Here is a 12439-nt window from a genome sequence, read left to right as displayed (position 1 = left end):
ATCTTAGAAAACCCCGATGATTTTACGTAGACCCTTCCTGGATACAGCTAGGACAAGCACAGATTGGGAAAAGGGAATAGTAGACCTTAAATTTGGAAATTAAAAAATTTAAATTAACATATATAAGTTGATGAATTATCCTGAAAATATTCTTGATGATTAAAATTTCTCTATATTTTTTAGCATATTAATTACAATTCTTTATGTGCATCATCTCAAGAGCTTTCTAATACTTCAAAATTTATCGATAATGATTTTTACCTCTTGAGGTGAAGATCAATTTAAAACTGTCACCATTGACATTGAAATATGTATTTTTAAGCTTAAACAATGAGTTTCAAGTTATTCTCCATTCATCCTTGTCTTCACATTGAGAGAATAAATTACTCAATATGCATAGAAAATATAAAGTTACCACTGCATGATCTATTTCTGATATCAAGGGCATTGCCAAAGTGGAGGTGATCCAAAACCTTCCAATTCCCACGAACACCAAGGAACTTAGAGTCTTCCTTGGCCACATAGGACTCTATAAGCAGTTCATCAAATATTTTACTAAATTATCTAAAAGTTTAACTTGTTGGCCTAAGATGTGAAATTTGAAATTAATGATACAGAAAAGCACACATGTTTAAAAATAATGAGGCTCGGGTGAAAACACCAATTCCATAATCCCCACACTGGAATCACCCCTTTGAACACGTGTGATGCTTTCAATTTTGCAGTTGGCGTAGTGCTTAGTCAATGGATTAAAAAGAATCCAGCGTTCATCTATCAAGCTAGCAAGACCTTAGGAGACACTCAAGTACTCTACATTTCCTGATCATGAAAGAGTTAGCTATTGAGATAGAACAACTAGCTATTATTTTTTCATTAGATAAATTTAGATCATGCTAGTAAAATAGTTACATTTTCTGACCATGCAGCTATTAAGTACTTAATGAATAAAAAGCCTAGGCTGAATAGATAGATTTTATTAATGCAAGAGTTTGACCCAAAAATTAAGGATAGATGTGGATCTTAAAGTTTCATAGCTCATCACTTATCCATGTCAAATGATTTAACAAGATTCCCATACTTGAAACCTTTTCCGATGAGCATATCCTTAAGATTAGCACTAGAAGTGATGTCGTACGTCGTCAATTGCATCGTCTGACGGGTAATTCACTAAGTGGAGTGTACGTGCAAGGCCAACGAGTGGGAATTCACCGAGCTCCGAGCTTGGACGGGGTCGCCGTGTGATAGCAACGGTGGCCTCTCGAACCTCATCGGGGCGACGAAGACGTCTACGGCCGAACGGAATCAATCCTTAGGGCTCGACCGTAACAGACAGGTTCGTCCGTAATGGTAAGAAACTCAACTGTGTCATAGTTTTCTCTCAATTACCTCTCTCACCTACCTAGCCCGAGCACGGCGGAGTCAAGACGAAAGTCTACGGCAACAAATAATGTAATGAGCAAGCGAGAGGACGGCGTACGTCGTCGGCGCGTGGTTCGTCGTGCAGAGTCATTAACACTTGCGGCAGTCTAGCGGGTGTGGTTGAGGAGGCGTCGGAGAGCGGCGGTGGCTCGACTGGCGGTGCAGCACAAGAGCTATAATAGAGGTCGAAGGAGAGGAAGATGACAGGTCACAAGGAAGGTCGGCGTCACAGCAGCGCAACCCAGAGCAGGGATTGGGCGACTCTCGGACGGTGCAACTGACGCGTGGCAGACGGTCATCCGTAGGGATCGCATGATTGCAGTTGGTGTGATCGGTCCGGTTATGCGGCTGAGCGCTTGGCGTCAATTGGCACGGCCTTGAAGGAGTCCAATAGTATCACAGGTGACTCGGGCGTGTGATCGGCGACTGTCGCGTGTCTCACAGTGATGGCCGCGGGTGACAAGTCCTACTCCAGAGCGTGTGATGGATACCAATGGGGCATAAGTTTGCGGTTTTTGGGTGGCACGACACAGGCTGGCCGGGAAAAACTCAGATTCCTTGCAAACATTTGCTGTAACAGGGCGCCATGTCGAGTGCTCGACAACGCCACATGAACAAAGCTACCCGCTGCAAGAGTCGTAGCCCAGGGTTACAACTGCATCTCACGTGATCCACTGGATCGGTCACGGTGGACCGCGGTTGCGATCAGCCCCAAAGAACTTCTGCTCAGCGAACCAGTGTGAAGTGCAGCCACAGTCGGCCCATGGTTGCAGATCAGCCGCATAGGCATTGACTGGGCATTGCTTAGTAGCAGCGCCGAGTCGATCTTCGGACGGTGTGACCATGATGTCAGGGCAGAGCATCGTCCCGCAGCAGAAGTACAGTCCTTGCGCTCGCGATCGGCCGTGAATGCAAGTCACATTGGTCCACCGTGGGTCGTGTGGGTTCACGTCCGGAAGATGCAACCGGATGTGCGAAGGGAGCCGTCTTGTCGGCTGGTTCCGCGCGAAATGGGGCTTCTCGACTGGTTCAATGAAAGTGGGAAGCCTCCGGGAGATGATCCGTGGGACATCGATGGATCAAGTCAGCCTTTCCCCTCTTCTACCTTAACCTCCTCCCTCTTCTTCTTCTCTCCTTCTTCCTCCTCCTTCCCCTCTTTCTTTCTCTGGAGGGGTGAGATCTGAACAACGCGGTAACTGCAACACTTCAGAAATCCAGATCTAAGCAAGATCGTGGGGCCATCATGGCCTTATATAGGGCCATGATGGGCCCCTTACAATGGGTCCAACAAGGGGAGTCCAATAAGAGACCCCCCTTTTACAACACAAATAAAAGAAATAGGGAATTAAACGATGTGAAAGTAAAACAATATGGATGGATATGAGAACACGATGATACGAACGTGTCACAAACACGACGATACGAACGGACATGACGATATGGACGACGAAAATGAAAACACAATAAGTTGGTGAATGAAGCGAGCACGAGCCGGTGAGAAATTCAAATCAATTGATGACGCACTTGTGCTTCTCCCCCCTGGTGTTAAAACCGGATTCTTCTCCATGGCCTTGGCGTGTCGCTTGGCTGGGCGCGACAACGGGCAGTCATCCACGGTGACCGCGGTTCAGATGATGGCTTCGACAGGTCCAGATGGCGTGCGTCATCAAGAAAACCACTTGGTTGGCACACATAGTGTACTACTCAGCTTCAGGAAGAACACTAGAGGATTGGACTGATCAAGAAAAGAAGAAATTTATAAAGAGGCCTTATATTATTTTTGGGAGAATCCAGAACTATTTGGATTGGGGGCTGATCAAATTTTGAGGAGATGTCTCAAAAGATGAACATAGAAGTATCTTCGAATTATGTCATTCATCTTTTTGTGGTGGACATGTTGCATAAAAAATTACTGTTTCATGGGTTTTTAAACGTGGGTTCTTTTGACCTACTTTATTTTGACTCATCTTTTCAAAATTTGTCTAAAATGTCAATCTAAGACTAATCTTAAAAGGAATTATGCTATGCCTATAAAACCAATCGTAGAAAATGAATTTTTTTATTCATGGGGCATAGATTTTATCAGACCCTTTCCACCATCTAATGGACATGATTATATATTGTTGGTTGTGGATTTTGTGTCCAAATGAGTTGGGGCAATTCCTACGCATACAAACGATCATAAAGTAATACATAAAATTTTGAACCAGTATAGAATCTCTAGATTTGGATGTCCAATAGAAATAATTAGTGATGGTGAATCCTACTAAAACAATTATCATTTCTGATATTTACTAAAAAAGTATGGAGTACAACATAAGATAACTACTCCTCACCGTTCTCAAGCCAATAGCCAAATCGACGCAAGCAATAGAGAGATCAAGAAGATTCTAAAAAGATAATACGACCTGATGGTAAACATTGGAGTAAAAGATTTCCTAATGCCTCGTGGGTATATACTACATTATACAAGGGACCCCTTGGGATGCCCCCTTATTTGTTAAACTTAAGAAAGACATGTCATCTTCCTATTGAGATTAAACACTGAGCTTATTGGGAAATTAAGAAGTTAAAATTCACATTGGAAGATGCAGGAAAAAATTGTATGTTTCAGTTTCAAGAGCTTCAGCAGTTGAGAAAAGAAACATATCATATTTCAGTGATCTATTAATAAAAAATTAAGGCCTTTTGTGATAGCAAGCTAAATAGAAGAAACTTCTACGAAAGTAAAAAATTATTCCTTTATAATTATTGTTTAATTCTTTTTTCCAGGGGAGCTTAGGAGCAGATGGGATGGAACATTTTTATCATTAAATTGTTTGATTACGAGATGTTTTGACTTCAGATACAGAGACAGGTTGACAGTTTAAAGTAAATGGACAAAGATTGAAGCCGTACATGGAACAAGAATCTCAAACAATGTAATTTTCACTACACCTTCATGATGAACCAGGGATTTAATCTTGGATTAGAATATTAACTTTAATTTATAGATCAGTAGGTAATTCCAATAGACAAGTTACCACTACATGTGAGAGATTTACCTAGACAAGAAGGAACGAGAGAACATCACCTTGACTATAATATCATAACAAGCGAGAAGTAAGCCTCCCTCATGACCACCAGCTCTTGCGGAAATCATGAAGGAGTTCATCATTTGTGTTCTAGCATAGCATGGAGATATTCTTATTTCGAGGTGTACTTGATATATTTAACGCTTCATACCCAAGTTTTTAGGATCACAAGGTGAGTGAAAAATCCAAGGAAAATCAAATGCCATTGTTAAGGGACAATAAATGAATTAACTTGGGGGGTCTGATAACACACTAATTATTGGGTTATTTCTATCAAAGTTACACATTTTTGTGCATTAAGATAAGTATATAAGTGTGTTTCTGAATATTTAAATGACTTAATCTATTTTTAGAGTGATATTATTATTTTTGTGGGCCTAAAGGTATTTTGAAGGATTTTTCTGACATCATATTCTTCAATAATTAATTTTATGACAGATAATATATATATACTTATGACCTTTTTACCTTATATTCATGGAGACATGAATTTTATACGTCAAAATATATCTTTATTATATTTTTCTATCTTAGGATTTATGTATTTTTGTCTTAAAAATGCGCATTACTAAGTGTCACCGTTTGATTCAATCAAATGATCACCAATCAAAAGTGTTCAGAATAATCAGCACAGCTAATCACTTCAAAAGGTGCAATTACGAATCACGGTGCCATAGTGCCCCAATCATTTACTGATTTATTTTTTTTAAAATCAAAGGACTGACATTTTCCAACAGAAAAAAAGCCAAGATTTAAATCATAATATATGTGATTTGTAGATCAACAATAGATATAATAAAAAAGAAGAAAGAAAATTTTAAAATTCTGGTCGTTCATGTTGCATGCATGGTGAGCATGTGTACCACTAAAATGGATTAAAATTAAAGCCAGAAGCTGATGTGGCACGCAAAAATGTGTGCCACATAAGGCAATCATTGGAGAATATTTTCCCTTTTCTAACGTAATCAATTTTTTGATGCAATCATTGGGGAACCTTGTAAATTAATTATACCGATATATGGATAAATTAATCAATGATCAATTTAAAATAATTGATTTGATTCATCATTGGCACACGGGTGGCAAGCTATACCTCATTTGAGGTTCCTAAGATGACTAAGGCTATGTTCAACTGTTAAACCCTAATCTTTCATCTAAGTCAGTATTAATGTGTTTGGAAAATCATCCAGAACTAATTGTATGATATTCCATTGCCTTATCCAAGGACTTCATCACATCATCTTACTTCAGTTGTCTCCTCTTACACTTAGGGAGAATCATCACATCTTGAACGCTCAATCGTCTTCCTGAACTAATTGTTGCACCCCAACTATACTGTTTAGAATTCACTGGTTAGGAATTCATACGTCATTGTATATGTATAAGTATCTATCCACAAGATTTCTTTGGTATCTTAGGTCAAGGAACTAATTACACAATGAATCAAATTGATTAATACTTTGGTAAATACCATTTAGGGATTCATATGGATGAATTTAATAAACTATTTCCCGAAAGAGTACACATTATCGATACTTAGTGTCTCTGCACTAATTGCTACATGATACACCATAATCATCATATAAGCAGCATTGGACAACATTATTTTGTCTCAATACTAGCACAAAATCTAGGAGAGGTTTAGATTACAGAAGTTGTCCTCTAGACTGGATATTGCATGACGAGTCCCGCCATATTACATATATCTAAGTTATGGCCTTTCTCAAATTTCTTATTCATATATCTCATAGTAGTTTTGTGTTAAAAACACATTTAGGTTTTATTACAAAGCGAATATCTAAATATTTCATTCAGATACAAGTGTGCTCAAAGTTGACCTGAATTTTGTTTATCATTTTGATTTATTCATTTCAAAGCATTACCAATTTGATAACACCATTCAAGTGACAGTAGATGGAGATGGACATGAGTTGAGTGGAGCAGATGAAGCAGATAATGTGTTGATTTCAACAGAGGCTGATAATATATGCCAACAAAGGGCAGAGGAGGGGGGAGTGATGACAATTCTACGGTCATTGGGAGGGTATAAGAGGAGATTGACTGAAGGAAAATGATGCAAATAAATACGTGGCTAGTGTAATTACGATATTGGAGAAGGCATTGTCCAAGTATCGCTTTCAAGCATCATCAATATTAAATGATAGATTAGGGTTTGATGATTAACCATACCCTAAGTCATCCGAGAGTCTCACATGGATGATTATACAATCAATCCTTGGTTTGGCAACCCTCAGAAAGAAACTTAACCTATCAATCGAATTTAATCAATCCTTAGTTAATTAATCTATACGATGATATAATTAATTAATAAGGTTGGTTAATAGTGGTTATTGGGTCACTCGAGTTATTAACTAGAATGGTACATAGACCTAGAGGATCATCCACATAATATCATTGGGGAATGAGTGGATATACTTCTGCTTAATGAGTTTTTATAAAAAATATTAAGTAAAATATAAATAGTGGAGGGGTACCCATATTAGGCACCTATGCCAGCCAGATCTGCCCCCCGTTCTTCCTTCTCCGTTTCTCCACTCATCTTATAAGAGAGTTTTAATGATGAGAAGATCTACAAGATCTTCAAGAAGAGTTGTGGAAGAATAAGTGGAGAAAAAAGAGCAACTTGACTGTGTGGATACTTCTAGAGGAAAGACATGTGAATGGCTTCAAAAAAATCTCTAAGAGAGAAATTCAATGGTGGAAAAACTTTCCTAAAAGATACATAAAATGCATGATGTTTTAGAGATTTATTTGGAATCAATCATCATTTTTTTGCATAGAAAATATGATTCTACCCTTCAATTACGGCCCTTTTGCGAAATAGAAACCTAAGCTATTGGTGATGATAGTCAAGGAAAAAGGATGAAGATGTGAGTTAGAAAAGACAAAGATCACACTAACCTTTTTGTCACTTTCCCGAGGGGCCGAGTGGTTCTTTTTCTCTATATTTGAATGTCACTCCATCAATCATTTGCTCTTGGAATACAATAACACACACAAACGAGATTTTGAATGAGTGGATCACTCAGCTAATTGCAGTAAGGAAAAAATCCAATGATACATTTTTTACAATGCTGGGAGGTTCTATTTGTAGATCCAAGATGGTAGATAGAAAGAGGAGGGAAATTTGGAACTAGCCTCCAAATTTCAGCCTGAAACTCTTCTAAATCATTAGATGTCATCATTTTATTTCAGAGCAGTCTGAGCCACCAAGTTTTCTCTCTCTTTATAAATGTGTAGTGGATTAGCAGAGTGACAATTAATTCTAGAAGTTGACAAATCAATAAATTCATTCAAAATATTTAAATCAATTCAACATTATAGTTGATTACTTTAAAAAGAATTTCTATATGAATTTATCTTTAGAAAAACTCATAAAATACCAGAACATCCAAAAAAATAAAATATCATTCTAAAAATAACCCCTAGAAAATTTTTAAGGAAATCTAAATTTAAATTTCTAACTAATAAAATTTATGTCAGAAAATGTTAAAATACCATAAAATGTAAAAATTTTGAACGTCATTCTAAAAATGTAAAAAATCATTTTAAGGCTCAATAACATGGTCATGTGATAGGTTCAATGAGAATAAATACATAAAATACATGAAATTACTATGAAAATTTGCATGTTATTTATGAGTATCACCATCCCATCTTTTTCATGTACTTGTTGCTCCATTCAGGCTAATATTGTTAGGAATTCCATGATTAATGACTCACGTATCATAGTCAAACCATGACTATACATCCACATGATCTCCTTGGTATGTCATCCATAAAGAGCACCCATTATCTTTCCTTAGTGTATCCATGCTAACGGTTACAAGATCAATCATCATCATTGTAGGACTATTAGTAGATAATAATATTCTATATGTATATTTTTATGTCATTCTTGTCTATCCTATGAATATGAATTTTTAAGTTACATGTTCAAATATAATATCATCACAATTCATTCGTCATTTTATATATCCGTCATCATAAACATCATGCATAGATAATAATAAGTATGATTTTTGTTAATAAATTTTGAACAAGATGTGGAATGTGTGATTGGCTTGTAGGACATAATCAACAGGTTGACTATGTGTTGTAAAACATTGTACAAAATATCAAATAGATGGCCATTGTAGAATTAGATCAATAAAATCAGGTGTCAAAAAGTGTTTTTAAACTATCAAATAGAATACCAAAATTTTGTTTCCTCATAATGTTAGCCTTTCGCCTGGAATTATATAATTTTAGATGGTTTAAAATGTTACGTCATAGCTTTTGTACTTCAAAAGTTGAAACCAATAAACTAAACATTATTTAAGGAGAATAGAAAAAATATGAAAGCTTATTCAGTTATCTTCGTAGTCTCTTAAAGTTTTTCAAATTTATTAGACTTCAGATTTTCACAGGGAATTTTATAATGTTTACAAGAAAATAAGGGAAAATTTTGGAATTAAATTTTATTTCTTCACATAATCCAAGTTTGAAAAAATCTTCAATTGTGAAGAAAATAAATTAATATTTCAAGAGTCTAGGTTCATTTTTTAAACTTCCTTAACTAAATTTGGATTGTAATAACACTTAAAAAGTCAAAATATGTTGAAAAAGATATGCATACAAAATAGATAACTGAAAAAACTTGAGTCACAATAAAGAAGTGTGTTTAGAAAAAATAAAAATGCATTTCAAAATATATGATTTAAATTGAATAGATAAATGATTAAATCTCAACTTTAAAAGCTATATTTATTATTATCACGATTTTTATAAGAAATTTCCTAATTTATTAATATATTTATTTATTTTAATAAAAAATAATGATTACACATTTACTTAAAGAGCCAAGTAAGAAGTTTTACTACGTGAAAAGGCACAAAAAACTGCCAGAAAGATCTGGGCGGCAGTGAGCTCATATGGATGCTTCATATGGTGTTTTACTCATGCTCAGAACTAACTGACCTGTCATTTTATTGTGGCTGGGGCATTATATTATAGTCCATTTATAGACCACCAGGTCTGATTTGTCAACAAAGGCTGTGTGGGCTGAGTGTTATGAAGCACAAAGGCCAGCTAATGAACAACACATGGGCTAGTGCAATGAAACCAGCTAACGTCTCAACTATTTGGTATGTTAATAAATTAATATACCAAATGGATCACAACTGCGCTCAAACTTGACCTGAATTTCGTTTAACATCCTTATTTATTCATTTCATTCACTGCCAACTGTATACTATTTTTGTCAACACTTTTTTTAGTCCTTTGAAAATACAACTCCTACCAGGTGTCTTCTTGACCAACCCGGAAGACCTCTGTACAAAGTCAAAGTTTGACTTCATTTAAATTCACAATCCAGTTTAGTGGATTCCACAGCAACTAAGGATATTTCACTTAAAACAACCCCTCTGGGTGCAAGACGGCGATGATCTCAGATCCCAGACGAATGATGGATGATGACATTAGAACCGGGGGACATTGATAGGCATTATTTTTTTAATGGTTTAGAAATGAATGGCTGCAATTAAAATAAAACATACAAATCCATATACATCACTGTCAATCTCACTAACTACCTACAATCCTTAATTTTTTTTCCTGAAATAATGTGGACCCCAACAGGATGGAAAGCTAACCCTACTACGTAGCCAGCATCTACGAATGAGACAAAAAACTTTGTGTTGATCCCGCCAACACATTACCTTCCAAGATGTCCAATCATCACATACAGTGATGATCTCTCAGAGACTCGCATCATTCATTCATTAGAAAAAGAAGGGCTAAAGATTAAAATCCATCTTCTCTGACACCAAGCGATTCAACAAACCAATGCAAGGAAGATGCAGAAAGAAACAATGTCATCTTTGGCCCAATGGGGCATCAACAACGCAGCAATGACACCAAGCGGAGGACTGTTGAAAAAGACAACTTGGTGTTCTTCAAGCATCATCAATCCTCACCAAGCTAAAGTTCAATCTTCCTTCTTGAAGCATCTGACAGCTCGCCCAAGACAGTAGATTTTTCCTGCGATCCCGACAAACCCACCGCCCTTCATCGACCTTCACCTCCAATTCTCCACGAAAAACACAAACTTTGCAAAGCGAAATCAAAAGAGCAAACTATAATCCGAGAAACCAAAAGGGGGTCCTTCTCATTTAGCTCGAGTGAGCATGTCGCGGTACTTGACAATGGAGTCGAGCCGCTGGAGCTTCAGCTGCTGGCGGAACTTGTTGATGAAATCGTCGGCCTTGGCGTCAACCTCTTCGTCATCGGGAGGGGCTCGGGGCCGGGCCGACTGCGGCCTCGGCGGCTCCTCCGCCCGCTCCGCGACTCGGATCGGGGACATGGCACTGACCGATCGAACCAGCCTCGCGGCGATCCGCTTCGTCGCCGACCCCCCCTCGACCTCGCGATCTAGGGTTTCGGAATCGAGCCCGCGGAAAGGTCTCAGCTTCTCGAGGAAGGACGGCGAGGGCTGAGCCTCGAAGCCGGCTCTGAGGCTCTTTGAGGTGACGGCAATGGTGCCGATGACGACGTTGACGACGACGAAGAGGACGGAGGGGGTGAGCCAGCCGCTCACCGTCGTCCACAGCGACGGCGCCACCTCCATGGACGAGCTTCCTCTTCTTCTTCAACCTCGAGTGGTGCTTCGTCCTTGGCACTTATATAAGCACAAGCAAGGCCCATTAGGCCCATTAGGCCCATTAAGACCATTAGGCCCATTAAGGATTAGTTACCCACGTGTTTAACGTTATGGGCCCGGGGGGAGCGACGGGCCAACCGCCGTCGGTGGGTCAACGTCGGCCAGCTTAGAAGGCCAACTGGGCCGGCGACCGGGTTTATTAATGGGCGAGGGGGGGTCGTCGGAGAAGAGAGAGAGAGAGAGAGAGAGAGAGAGAGATGGCGGAGGGGGCGAAGCCGGTGGCGGCGAACCAGGTGGCGAACAGCGGCGGAGCGCCGCCGGTCTTCCCGGCGACCAAGGCGCAGAGATACGGGTCAGCGCTGCCGGCCTACCGACCGCAGGCGCCGAGCCGGGGGCGCCGGCGCGACCGGCGGGGGTGCGGCGGCCGGTGCTGCGCGTGGGCCGCCTGCGCCGTGCTCGGGCTCGTCGTCCTGGCCGCGGTCGCCGGGGGGGTCTTCTACCTCGTCTACCGACCCCGCAGCCCGTCCTTCGCGTTGACCTCGGCGCGGTTGACCGCCTTCAACGTGACCGCCGGCGGCGATCTGAGCTCGAGGGTCGAGCTGACAGTGACCGCGGTCAACCCGAACAAGAAGGTGGGGTTCGTCTACGGGCTGGTCCGGATCGGCGCGTCGACCGGCGATGTCTGGCTCGGGGAGGGCTCGCTGCCCGGGTTCAGGCACGAGCCGGGGGCGGAGAAGACGCTGAAGACGGCGGCGGCGGCGGCGGCGGCGCCGCTGGGGTCGCCGGCGGCGGCGGCGGAGCTGAGGAAAAAGACCGCCGTGCCCTTGCTCGTTGTTCTCGAGGCTAAGGCTGGCGCCGTGGTGGGGAGCGTGACTACAAAGAAGATCAGGCTACGTGTCAGTTGCGCCGCCGCTGACGTGGCGGTTCCCGGCGGGAAGGCCGGCGGCGGCTCGGCCGCCGTGAACTGTAAGGTCAAGCTCCGGATCAAGATCTGGAAGTGGTACCTGTGAACGGCGAAATTTGTTTTTTTTTTTTTTTTTTTTCTTTTCCAAGATTTTCTTTTCTCGGATGTCAACGGGGACTTTTGTCAACGTCAGACCAGCTAGCCCCGGGGTAGTTCATATTCCTTAATAGGCCCTCTCCTCTTTCTTTATAAAATGGGCTTCCGGGCCCGCTGTTATTAGACTTCAATGCGTTGTTCCTGGATTGAGGCCCAGTATGGGAGGAGGATCTGAGCCGTTGGAATTGTATCGTGCGGTGTTGGGAGGGTATCTGATCGTTTCTT

General features: G+C 40.5%; 2 protein-coding genes across 2 annotated transcripts; one reads left to right on the top strand and one right to left on the bottom strand.

The window, feature by feature from the left end:
- Positions 1 to 10292: 10292 nt before the first annotated feature.
- On the bottom strand, positions 10293 to 11166 carry LOC144703690 (uncharacterized). Its single transcript, XM_078575920.1, has one exon. It carries the CDS (start codon positions 11119 to 11121, stop codon positions 10663 to 10665), a length of 459 nt encoding a protein of 152 aa, XP_078432046.1. The 5' UTR covers positions 11122 to 11166; the 3' UTR covers positions 10293 to 10662.
- A 202-nt stretch (positions 11167 to 11368) lies between these two features.
- On the top strand, positions 11369 to 12345 carry LOC144703689 (Late embryogenesis abundant (LEA) hydroxyproline-rich glycoprotein family). The gene has a single exon (XM_078575919.1). It carries the CDS (start codon positions 11412 to 11414, stop codon positions 12162 to 12164), a length of 753 nt encoding a protein of 250 aa, XP_078432045.1. The 5' UTR covers positions 11369 to 11411; the 3' UTR covers positions 12165 to 12345.
- Positions 12346 to 12439: the final 94 nt, after the last annotated feature.

Source organism: Wolffia australiana, chromosome 5 (assembly GCF_029677425.1).
Source record: "Wolffia australiana isolate 7733 chromosome 5, ASM2967742v1".
In the NCBI taxonomy this organism is placed as follows: Eukaryota; Viridiplantae; Streptophyta; class Magnoliopsida; order Alismatales; family Araceae; genus Wolffia; species Wolffia australiana.
The sequence above is the reverse complement of the archived record's forward strand: the minus strand, read 5'-3'. Positions and strand labels throughout refer to the sequence as shown.

Excerpts from the sequence above, each read along its gene's own strand:
- LOC144703690 (XM_078575920.1), bottom strand. The coding sequence starts at position 11,121 with ATGGAGGTGGCGCCGTCGCTGTGGACGACGGTGAGCGGCTGGCTCACC.
- LOC144703689 (XM_078575919.1), top strand. The coding sequence starts at position 11,412 with ATGGCGGAGGGGGCGAAGCCGGTGGCGGCGAACCAGGTGGCGAACAGC.